The 12,126-nt window shown below is 39.1% G+C and overlaps 1 protein-coding gene across 7 annotated transcripts in view; it reads left to right on the top strand.

The window, feature by feature from the left end:
* ZFYVE16 (zinc finger FYVE-type containing 16) overlaps positions 1-12,126 on the top strand; it is a 33,238-nt gene that overhangs the window by 494 nt on the left and 20,618 nt on the right. For 6 of the 7 annotated variants that reach the window (XM_054184562.1, XM_054184564.1, XM_054184563.1 and 3 more), the window contains exons 2-3: positions 8,599-8,707; positions 8,897-11,076. In XM_054184562.1, coding sequence (XP_054040537.1) covers positions 8,638-8,707; positions 8,897-11,076 — 2,250 coding nt within the window. In that variant the 5' untranslated portion in view covers positions 8,599-8,637. Of the gene's footprint in view, positions 1-3; positions 139-8,598; positions 8,708-8,896; positions 11,077-12,126 lie in introns of those variants that run through there. The other variant, XM_054184561.1, reaches the window with a different exon arrangement.

Below are 12,126 nucleotides of genomic sequence, written 5' to 3'. Positions count from 1 at the left end.
GCGCTGAAGTGTATCCCTTCTGCGCCTCTTGTGTACTTCAGAACTGATAGGACTGGCATTAGTCAGAGAAACTTTGCGCCGTAAGGATTTTACAGTCTCTATGGCATCGGCGAATGCACTTTTTGGACATGGAAGACGGTAATGAAACGAGAAGAGAGCCCTGTGTTTTTTAGCGTGCAGTTTGCTACTTGCACGCTGTTGCAGCTGACTGTGTAGTACTCTCACAGCACTTCATGCTGCGTAGCACGTATTAGATTGCTTAGGTGGATTAATTGCCCCTAGAAGTATAGAGATATTGGTGATAGTTTAGCTTACTTCTGTTCCGTTTATCCTGATACAGGGTACAGAGTGTAATGGGCACGCTTATGCCATGCACTTACAGGCATTAAATGTTTTAAGATGCGCTTCTGGATAAACTGGGAACATTCTCAGCCTGAATTTAAATACAGGCTATAATGGGAGAGAACTGGTTATTGGTACATTATGGAGAAGTGAGCAGTGCACAGGAAAGGATCCAGTGGAATGCCAGTGCTAGATGGCGTTAGTGTCTAGTGCTGTATTGCTGGGGTTGTCTAATGAATATCTGGTTATTAATAATGCAAATCAGAGCAGATGAGAATATTGAGGGAGCAGTGGTTTCCGTTGTGGAATGATCTTTCAGACCTGATGTAATAATCATGTTCTCATGACTCATTTTCTAATGCTGAGTAATAAATGCTGATACAACTAACGAGATGGCACTGTGGGCAGTATGTGAGATGCATTTGTTCAGTTGAGCAAGTGGATTCTTCAGCTGTGGGCCTGGCTGCTGATCGTACTGCTGATGTGTTGGAGCACTGATGAAAATCAGTAATTGTTGCTGGCAGTTTTTTCTGTGTTGTGTGAATGATACTATTTTCTGTTCAGAAGAGCAATAACAAATTACTGTGGATGAATGAAAGGAAAATCTTCAGGGGCTGAAGATGATGTAGGGAAGGAGTTGTGAGTTGTCTTAGTGGTGTTAGTGGTAATATAATGCTGTTGATAGAGTTTTGTTCTTCTGAAGAAATTGTGTTGAACGAACAGAATGTTGCTTTTTAAGCAAGGTAGTCTAGTTTTTTTTACAGTGTGTCACATAAGCTTTTCCTTACGTGTCCGAAAACTTTGGTAGCTTTTATCTTCAACCCCTGATTCAGCTAGTAAATTCGCAGCGGCAGCAGCTGCTGCAGTTCTGGGGTTGGATAATACATTGTCTTGCTCAGCAAGAATCACTTTAACTTCTATTTGACAACATTTAAGTTTTTCACTAAGCATTTGCTCAGTTATAATGAAATTCCCTGTTAAGTTGATTGCTGATGATCTCTGTGGGCGGTTGTACCCTTACATTTTTTTGTCTGTAGAGCCTCAACCCTATGGGTAGGTGCATGGTAGGGATATTGGAGGGGGGGTGAGAAGGAGAAGGTGGGTAACTAAATAATTAAATACTCTTAAATAATTAAATACCCTTAAGGTGGGAGAAGAGGCGTGCTGTGCTTGATGCAGCACTTCTATAGCACTGTGAACTTCGATAGTTCTTAATGGTTGTGTTTCTATCAGAGGCTTTGTTCTAGTTATGGTAGTTCCTGTGTGATAAGGTGGAAAAAGCTAGTTAAATCCTGTTGTGAGGATAAAAGCTTCAATACAGCTTTCTGTTCAGACTCATAATGCTTAAACACAATGGTGAAGTTGAAATTACGTAACTTTGCAGCGAGCAAGGAGACTTCCCTGATAATCTAAAATTAAGATGGCTGCTGTGGTAATTTTCTGGAGTGAGGACTTCTGTCTGTATTTTTGTGTGTGTTTCTTTAACCTGATCTTATGTGGTTTTAGCATGCTCCCTATAAAAGCGGACCTGTATTCTGCAGTGATAATAAGCTGTGACTAGCTGGAGATCTGGTAATGCCTATGTATATTAACACTACGGAGAGTGTTTTTCAGGGATTATTAAATATCAGAGGGCTACTTGTCAACAGACATTGAACTGGTTAGCTGGTAATAATTTACTTATGCCTTGTATGTTACAAGTTATCACCATTGAAGGCTACTAACCACCTCCATTTAGGGAGACTGTATTTGAAAAACCACTGACAATCCATTCTGTAACTTGGCCATTCCCTACCCTAGCACACTTGTGTTATCCTCTCCTTTAAATAAGAGTTTGTTGAGAAGTCCCTAGTGGAATCTTGGTTTTGATTCCTGGAATATGTGCCTATTATATTAGAAATTATTTATAAAGGGTATAAAAGAAGTGGCCTCTAAAGTGTTTTTAAATGCACTTGTTCCCAAAGACAGGCCTCTGCTTTGTTTATAACCATATGCTAACTAAAATGTTGTTTGTTTCCTACTAACCTTCTTACTGTGTGAGAACACAGTCACTGACCTGATGTTACAGACAGTGATAACGAGGAGACAGCCAGAAGTAGCTCATCACCATGGATGGGATAACAAGAAGCAGTTAATCACTTCAAGGTTCTTTCACGTGTCAAGTATGTGCTCCTGTCCCAAGTAGGACAGAGCTGGGGCTACTTCAAGGAACATCCTTGTCATCCTCAAGAAGTTGGCAAACTGGCAGTAAACTTTTAACATCCTGAGGTGACGCCACACCTTAAAAGGATAATGTGAGGAAGGGTCTCCTTACCCAAACAACCACCGAGAAGCTCACAATTGTGCCCAAGTGTCTTGCTGATGCAGCCAAATTTGATATGCCCGTGCAAAAAGGCCATTCGGTCATCCTAATGAATACGTACAGCGAGGAGGAGTTATGTATTAGGTGGGTGGAATTATGAGGATCTTCCGTGTATCAATAATGGGTGAATATCCCCTGTGAGGTGTGCTAGATTTGTGGGTTTTTCCCCTGGCACCCAACGTCGAATAAAGCAGTGTCTCCTCTCTAAACTGCTTTGAGTTTCGAGAGCTTTTATTTCAGGTAACGCACTGACACACTTGCACTTGTTGGATAGTCATACAAATCACAGTATTTGCTTCCGTTAGGTAACAGATTTTATGTAGTAGAATTATTGCATCTGTTTCTTAAGATACTGTATTTATGCAATTTAAAGTGCAGAATTAGGAGTTTCCCAGACAGCAAGCCTCATCTGACTGGGCAAATAACAAAAGCAAACTTTTGCTTATTCTCTCTTGTTCCATTTTAAGCTTGCCTCTTGGAGACCTCAGGAGGTAAAGGAGGGTGTTTGGCCAGGTGTCAATGTGACCTAAATAGGAACTGTTCAGAGTCCTTCCAGAGATTGCCACTGACTGGCTCACTTCAGTACTGTTCACGTCGGCGGTTCTAGGTATTGGCTTACTGGGTTCACCATGTTGACTGCTGCCTGGCATAGCAATTGAGTGTTATTAGTTTTCCACTAAATAAACATGGGTAAGATAATGAAGAATGCTGATCTTGAAATCAGGTGAAAGCTTTGAAAGATAAGAGACTTAAGTTGAGCTTGTTTAGAAACATAACAAATGTTTACGCAGAGAAGTGGCAAGTGCTCTTAGTGTGCTTTTTTGTAATACATCAGCAAAAAGTATTATTTTATCTCGAAGCTAAGGATACTCAGTTGACGAAAGGAAGAGTTGACTGTCAACTGGAAAAAAAATGGATCTTTGCCAAGCCATGCTCTTGGAAACCCTTGTGATTGGTGTGTTCTGTTCTTCAAGTGAGATTAGCTGCCGCTTAAAGAAGTGAAATGTACCTAAGGATGACTGGTGTGATTAGAACTGATGACCTGTAACAGTGTAAAATATTCAGAATGTGACCTGTTTCTGTCCATTAATATGCCATCTTTGGTGTATTTCTGAAGAAGTAGTAATCAAGCACCCCAGCACTTCTTTTGACATCAGGCCTTGTAGTTTACTCACACAGTAGACAGTAAAATGTCTTAAGACGTTTTCTGACTGAACAGACCTAATTAAGTTAATGCAGCACAATAATCTGTGAAAGTAAATTTCTATAAACTAAATTACCTGATTTAACCGTAACTGCGTTCCCAGATCTAAACTTCACTTTCTAAAAGAAAGCTTTCTTGGATCTTGCTCTTTAAAGTGGGTTTTACAATATTAGATACTAGCTGTTATCAGTGTACTGTAGTCATCTTATGCTTTGATTATTTTTTTTGCCTTTTCAAGAAGGACTGGTATTTTATCTTCAAGTCTCCTCACACATAAATATTTAACTTGTCTTGATATGAGCACGTACGGTCTTTGACAGACAGTGATTTAGACATTTAAAACTTGAAGCTTTCTAATTTGAAAAAAATTTATAAAATGGAGCTGGTAAGAGCCTCAAGTTGTACGTCTCATTGCACTGTTAAGGATTTAATGCCTCAGATGCCATTATGAACATTGTATTTTAAGAATTTATTTTAAAGAAATATTAATCTGTGAACCAACTTTGAGAGAGTCTAGTGAGTGTATTCATAGCTCTAGAAAACATCTTCAGAAGACAGCACTTAATGCTGTTTAGTGAACAGAAGGTCCATGCCTTTAAACGCGTAAGAGGTGGCAGCAGCAAGGAGGGGATTGACTCAAATCCTGAAGGTGTCTGCTAGACACGCAGATTAAGCTTCTTTGTGCTTTTCTTCCTGGTCGTAATTCCTTCCTGCTCATGCATTGCCCCTTCTGGTGTGCTGGCACGCTTTTGTATGTCTGTGCGAGGATCTTGTCTGGCTGAAAAATAACTGAGGAGAAGCTCTATTTAACCCAGGTCAGTTCTTGCTCTGTGCACAAGGCCACTGAACGGATGTTAAACTAGCATGATGTATGGAAGGGTAAAGGGACAAGCTGTTGCAGAACAGGTCTAAAACCTGCAGTGGGAAGGTCTGTGTGCATAAGCAGCCATAGCCTCCTTTTCTACACCCAGCACCCCTCATCTGCCGCACGCACTTTCCTTGCCCATATGAAACAATCATTTCCCTCTCCTGTCTCAGTTGTTTGTTTTCTTAATGGTTTTGTAGGATTGGGGGTGGGGGGATGGTGGGTGTTCCTACTACGGAAGGTTCCACCTACTTAAAAAAAATATATATAGTGGTGGTGCTGATGGTTTTGGATTGCTAGAAGTATAATCCTTATAAAAAAATACGTTCAGAGCAAATGCAGTTTGCTAAAACAAATGGTTCGTACAGAGTTCTTTTGCTCAGGGAAACAAGCAGCCATTCAATAAAAACACGTCACTAGAGCTTTTTCATAGCTTCTAATCCACTCCTTGTTTAACGTAAGTATTGGGATTGGCTGTAGGTAGATCTAGGAAGCAAAAAATAAAAATTGGTCTTGTTGATGAAAGATGATCTGAAACGTTAAGAAACCAGAAGGGTTTTACATTTCTTTGGTGATGCAGATACATGGATTCAGGACAGAGAGATGAGAGAGAGAGAGAAGGAGTTACTGCTTTTTACCCTAGTTTTGGGGTTTTGGTTTTGTTGTGGTCTTCTGGTTTTGGTTGTGTTTTTTTGGAGGCCTGTTTTAGAAAAACTGATAGCCTGTGAAACACTTTAAGAAAGGGTAGTGAAATAACAGGAATAATATGCTGAATATTCAAATTTATGTTATGTGTTGAAAATGCTTTACTAACTCAAATGGAACAGTTTTATTACAAAACTGTATAGGTTTTACTAAATGTAACAACCTTATTGGCTCAATAAACTGAGGTATCATGGTAGTTTTCTGAGCTCTCTGAAGAATGGATGTAAATATTTGCATACGATTTCAGTTCTGCCATTCTTTTCATTGAGTTCTTTTCTTTTTCAGAGGTGAATGGGCCAAGAGCATACAGTGCAAACATGTCCTTCTAATATACCTATTAGCATTATAATCTTATAGTGCATATATGCTTAATTCAGAATTTTTCTTGTACCACTTAAGAGTGCAAAATAATGGGTAATCTCTAGGTTTTTTTAAGTATGAAATAAAGATAGCTGAATAGATTATTTGCCTCTCCTCAGTATGTTTTTTGGAATGCGAAAGATTTTTTTCTGAGAGCTTCTGGTGTCATTGAGAAACCTGAACAAAATTCATTTCAGAGGACATCTTTAAGTCTAATTTATTGGTGATAAATGTTTGTTTACTTCATTACCAGTCAAGTTTTTTTAAAAAACATTTATTGCTGATTTTAAAAATAATCAAAATTCTGATTGTAGTAAGTTGGGAGCTTAACTTGCAGGGCTATAACTTTGCAAGCAGTGTGTTTTGTAGGTATCTAAGAGTGAAGCAAGACAGATTGCGCTAGGTCAGTGTTTGTTTCACTTTGGAGACCTGTTTTGATGGCGACAAAAGCAAAAAACTAACTTTGTTCTCCCTCAGAGGTACATGACTTTCTGTCTTCTTTTTAGCTCTTTGACCTGGCTTCATGTGGCATGAGATGAGAGTATTATGTACAAGCCAGTACAAACGAAAGCTTGGGGAATGTGTGGCTGGAGAGTGGCGAGGGGCCTGTGACCACCCCCTCTTTTGGTCACAGGTATTAGTCTGCGCATTAGTTGTAACTTTAGTTGTACCTGAGTGGTAAGGCTGTAACACAAATCCCTACAGAGAATAAAACTCCATTATGTATTCATTGATCCCCAGTTTTCTCATAATTCTTACGTATTTCTGGTTAAGAAGATCTGTTCAGCTAATTTTTGATGAACGGTTTGTTGCTGTCCGTAAATACATGCTTTAAGGATGGGTTCTGTGCTTTAATGTCTCTGAATGAATCACCAAAAGCTGTTAACCTTGTAAGGCTCTTAATTGAATTAGCTTCCATTTCAAGTTGTAACCTCCCACTTGCAGGAGGTCGTGAAATGAGATGATTGTTACAGGGGAGAACTGTATTCAAATGAGTGTAAGAGAAATGGCATTAAGTATGGCCTTGTTGCTTTTTGATGCTTGTTAGATAGCTGGGTGAGCCTTAATGTACGGTGCAGTGTGCTGAAGACCATTGGAGTGATTGACTTATGGCCATTGATATCAAAACAGTGGTATATTCAGATTATTTGGTTTTTGCTCATATATGGGTACAAAATACTGCATTATCTTATGTTGCACCTTTCTTATGCTTTGCAAGTCTCTATTTGAACTATGTATTAGCTTAAAAAATACTCTTGTCACATGCCTGTTAATGTGGTATGGTAAGCGAATGCACCTGATGTGAACCATTCAGTGAGAGGACGCCTTACACCTCACTGGAGTATGTAAGGCATAGAATCTAGATCTGTAGCTGTACGGTGGCGTAAGTGATATGAGAGGATTAAAAGTATTTCTTTGGGCTCTAAGCTTTGAGAAGAGACAGTACTAGATAGTCAAAGTACCTTGAATGGAGTAGGGTGTCAAAGGTAGAAGGAAAACTAGACAGACCTCCACAGGTCTAGTTTCCAGGCATTAGACTGAAGGGATTTTAGTGCCTTCAGTTTACTTAAGGGAAGTGTAAATAGCATCTTGATTATATGTTTTAAGTAATTGCACAGTGTGGGTGTTCAGACATGAAAAAGATGTGGAATTAAAAAGCAATTCAGAGTGACCGAAAAGGCATAACACTGAGTGGCTGGAAATCTTCATTAAGCAAATGAAATGGGATGTTTTGCAATAGGGAATGTGATTAATAAGTAGCTTTCTGATAAGTTGGCAAGTCTCTAAAAAGAGATTTAAAAAAATTTTTGTTTCAGTCTCAGAGAAAGTGAATGGTTTATGTGTTTTAAGTAAAATAGAGGTGATGAGCTGAATTACCATGCTGGATTTTTTTCTTTTTCCCCTGGTCTTGGAGGAAGGTTTAAGAGGAGGATTTAGAAGCAGCTCGTTGGTGACCACGGGGGAGGAGTACTGACCTCAGCCTGCCTAAATGCATTGCAGCTCTGTGTTATGACTGTCTTGTGCTTCAGCTGGTTAGCTACTTTATAGTTCCTGGTATATTTTAGGTTTTAACCAGTGTTTAGTCTTACCTGAAACATTTGGTTGAAGCTGAAAGTGATTGAGGTTGATTGGTTGAATAGCTTGGGAACTAAGAGAATCTGTTTCTTTAAGTCTCGTGTTCACACGCTCAATGTTGAACTTGTCAGGTTTTAACTCCTAAAGGAGAATTTTTTCTTGCTGGCACTTCTGACAACAGAAGAATACTTTTTATGCTTTCTACTGGAGTTTAAAGGATGAAATGTCTGGGATTATGCAGGCATTATTTAAAGAGTTCACTTGTGTTGGAAGGGTAATGATGACCTATTTGGGGTTTTTGCCTGTGAAGCGTGTGGTATAAAATGTATAGGGGATCAAACTAAAAGTTCCTAGTATCCCTTCTGGTTTTAAACTTCTTGACATAATGCCTTAGTATGTGCTTTTAGATGCATTTGGTTTTAATAAGACAGCCTCAGTTTCCTGATTGGAGGTGTATTTTTGAATGTATTGTGCATAGTGTATTGAGTATACTGTAGAGAGTATTCAGAGTACCTAGAGGCTGACAGTTTGCAGCCCTGTTTGTAGTTACATTTTGTTTACATGGAGAGAGAAGAAAAAGTTGTTAAAAAGAAAAAAATACTTCATAGACGTTGTCTTCTAATAACACTTTGACTTTGTAAACAGCAAAATGCTGTGACTGAAATGCTGTGTTCTTCTTTCTAGATTTAAGAAGGCCAGAGCTTCACTAGAGCTGTAACTAGAATGGATAGTTACTTTAAAGCTGCAGTCTGTGACTTGGACAAACTACTCGATGAATTTGAACAGAATACAGGTTAGTTCCTGCACTACCTTGTTCTCGAACATAATGATACTGTTCAAATGACTGTTACTGTGGAATTCAAAAGTAACATATGCTAAGTAAAAACTTGTATTGATGAACAGATGGGATTTAGAGGGGGTACGCTGTGGAAAGAGAGGAGTTTTATAAACTTCGGTTTTGATCTCTTTTTGCTTAAAATAGATGAATATGACTGCTACAGAACACCTCACAATCCGTATGACTCAAAACACCATTCGCTTTCTTCAGTTCTGGATTGCTTACACAATGTATACCCAACACCAAAACAGCAAGAGGATGCTAACAATTGTACTTCATCAGAAGAAATCTCTCTACCAGGCCACATAGGAACTAATGAGGCCCTTCTGAGTTACTCACCACAAAATGAGAAGAGTGTTGCTGGACCTGATCTGTTGTCCACTGTGGACAGTGGTTCCTTAAATGAAATTCAGGCTTCAAACCTAGGAAGGTGTAGTATACCTGTGTGTGATCTTGTTAATGACACAGGTAACTTAATCCATTCAGTGGCTCCTCATGAAAATACTCAAAAGTTGCAGCCCAATGATTTCCAGTATAGTGAAGGTTTGATTGGCTTTGGTATATCTTGCATACCTGTTCCTACCTGTGTGTCATCAGCAGGTTGCAGTGGTGTTTCAGGTACAGAGCAGAGTGATGGGGACTCAATGCTACAAGATTCAGGACATCTTAAAATGGAGGAGATCAATTGTTTAGCTTTAAAACCAGACAGTTATCCTACAGCAAAGATCTCAGATCCACGTGATGATCAACACGGGACAGAATCTGTAAAGTGCAGTGAAGTATTTGATCAGCCTGAACAAGCAGCTTACCTTGAAACTGCATGTGTCCCTGTAACATCACAGAATTCAAATGCATGCAGTCCCAAAGATGAGAAAGCATATGAAAAATTTCTTTGTGAACCACAAGATGAAGGTGCATGGTCTGCAGTAAGCAAAGAGACGTGTGGAAGAAATGCCATAGAAAAGATAGACTCAAAAGATGAGAGTAGTGTTGAATCCATGCCTTCAGATCTGCCAAAGAGGCCTCAGTTGCAAAAAAGCCCTGCAGCATTTCCTGAAAATCATGTTTTACCAGGCTCCTCGTGTCAAACAGGAGCTAAAGTAGAATTGGAACAACAAATCTCAGAGGAGAATGTAGGTAGTGAAGGACTTAATAGCAATGAAATACTGAACAGTGTTTCAACTTCATGTATTTCAGTTGAGGATGTCCAGACGTCGCTGTCCTGTCTTCCACTTCCTGTATCTATATGTGGTTCATTAGCTGTAACGGAAGAGAAAGTTAATCCTCTACCTCAAGATGAAATGGCGGAGGTTATTAGTGATATTGTAACTGTTAATGCTGGAAAGTCTAAAACTGATCTCTCCAGTAGGGAATCCTGTGAAAACATTGACTTGCATGAACAGGAAGGATATATAGCTAAAATCAGTGAAAGTATTGTGGAAAAAAGTACAGATGGAGGGAAATATGATACTGAGAATGTAATTGATGACAGTGATTCTCAGCAAATCAAAGCTTTTGATTCTGCTTTTCTAGAATATGAAGCTGAGCCATATGGTGTTGATACAGACTCTTATTACAGTGAAAGTATGAGCCCAGTTATGGGTGATTTTACTGTTGAGGAGAATGTTTTTAAAAGTGACACTCTAATAAGCGATGCCGAGCTTGATGATTTCTTGTATGGACAAAGTCTTCAGTCCAGCATGTTGAAGTCTTCAGACAATGATAGTAACTTAATGGAAGCTGATACAGATGAAGGGAATTTACCAAATGTGAACAACCTGGACTTTACGGAGGTCACTGAAAAACACATGCAAGCGAAACTAGAGGAGATAACTAGCATTAATAGTAACCTTCAACTGTCTCTTACTGCCAGTGAACCAAAGTCTGCAACAGAAGAGAACATGTCTCGTGTTCAGGACATGACTGAGAGTGGTAGTGAAGGACTAGTTTCTAATGTTTGTACTGAAGGTGCAAGACCAAAGCAGTTGCTTGGCCCTTCCCAAGAAGTTTGTCAGAGACAACTGAACAGAACGGATGTACTTGAGCGAGAAAACCAGGAAGCCAGTTCTGTTGCCGCAGAAGCTCCCCTTTCAGGCACCAGCGTAAATATTGGTAAAAATTCTGAACCTGCACACTCTGGGGAAAGCAGCTCTGACGCTGGAGGAAATCAAACGTCTGAAAATGTAGAATCACTTAAAATACCTGCAGCGCTCTCACGCAAACAACCGTTGTGGGTTCCTGATTCAGAGGCACCCAACTGCATGAACTGCCAAGTCAAATTCACGTTTACAAAAAGACGACACCACTGTCGTGCATGCGGAAAGGTAAGTTATTGGAGAGGGGTCCTGAGTTACTGAAAGCAAATGAATTCTGATTTAGAGATAACCAAAATACAGAAGGAAAGGAATATTGACAGAATTTTTCTAGCTCAAAGTATTTTATGTTTTAAAAATATTTTATTTTTCCTTCATAGAAACTTAAAGGCTGTTGGAAAAGACTGATATTAATTAAGAAACGTATAACTTTTTTGTGAAAATAATTAAAGGGAAGTATGGAGAATGTTCTTTTTTTATCTTTTGTTACTACCTAGACTAATGCGTTTTGCATAGAACAAGGAAGATGATACAGTGGACTACTTCACAGTAGTCATAGTGAATCAGCTTTTTACTCAGTTTTTAAGTTAAGCTTAAGTATTTAAGCTTAAAAAAATTGAGGTGATGATCAGAATTCAGGTAAGGGATTATACCAGCTGTAAAACACTGTCCATGGATCTAGAAGGATTGCAGTGTTTCAGGAGATGTAACAGCAGTACCAATGCAAATGATATATAGCCTAAATCTATTCTCCTGTATGTTTAAATGTATAATTTTCCAGGGGAGTCATCCCAGGGGAAAAGCATGCTACTTTTGTGGGTACTCACCAACTGACCAAGTAATCTGTAGTACTTGTTTTCAGACAGTGGTCTTCTGCAGTGAGTAAATAATGTCAAACCTTATTCTTAATCCAGTATTCCTTTCTGAGCTACTGTGGCTTACACTTCTACTAGTGCATAAATGGAAATACTAACAATACTAATTAAGATATTCTCTGTTAGCTTTATGGATGAGGAGATAGAGCAAAGACTAATGTCAGGAGTTACTAACTCTTTGCATCTCCAGTGCTGAGGGCATCTGGAGAGGCTTGGTAACTTTTTTCCCGGGATGCCCTTTCAAGCACCATGTACTCAAAGCATAGTACTCATTTACTTCAACTGCAGTAAGTGTGAACTAAAATGTAGGTCTGAATTTGGGTGCCAAGGAAATTAAGAACTCATTTGTGACAACCTAGAAGTCATTGAACTTAATCACTTGGCAGAATATCTTGTTGAAGTTTTG

The sequence above is a fragment of the Rissa tridactyla genome, chromosome Z (genome assembly GCF_028500815.1).
Source record: "Rissa tridactyla isolate bRisTri1 chromosome Z, bRisTri1.patW.cur.20221130, whole genome shotgun sequence".
In the NCBI taxonomy this organism is placed as follows: domain Eukaryota; kingdom Metazoa; phylum Chordata; class Aves; order Charadriiformes; family Laridae; genus Rissa; species Rissa tridactyla.
This window is presented reverse-complemented; position numbering and strand designations above follow the sequence as displayed.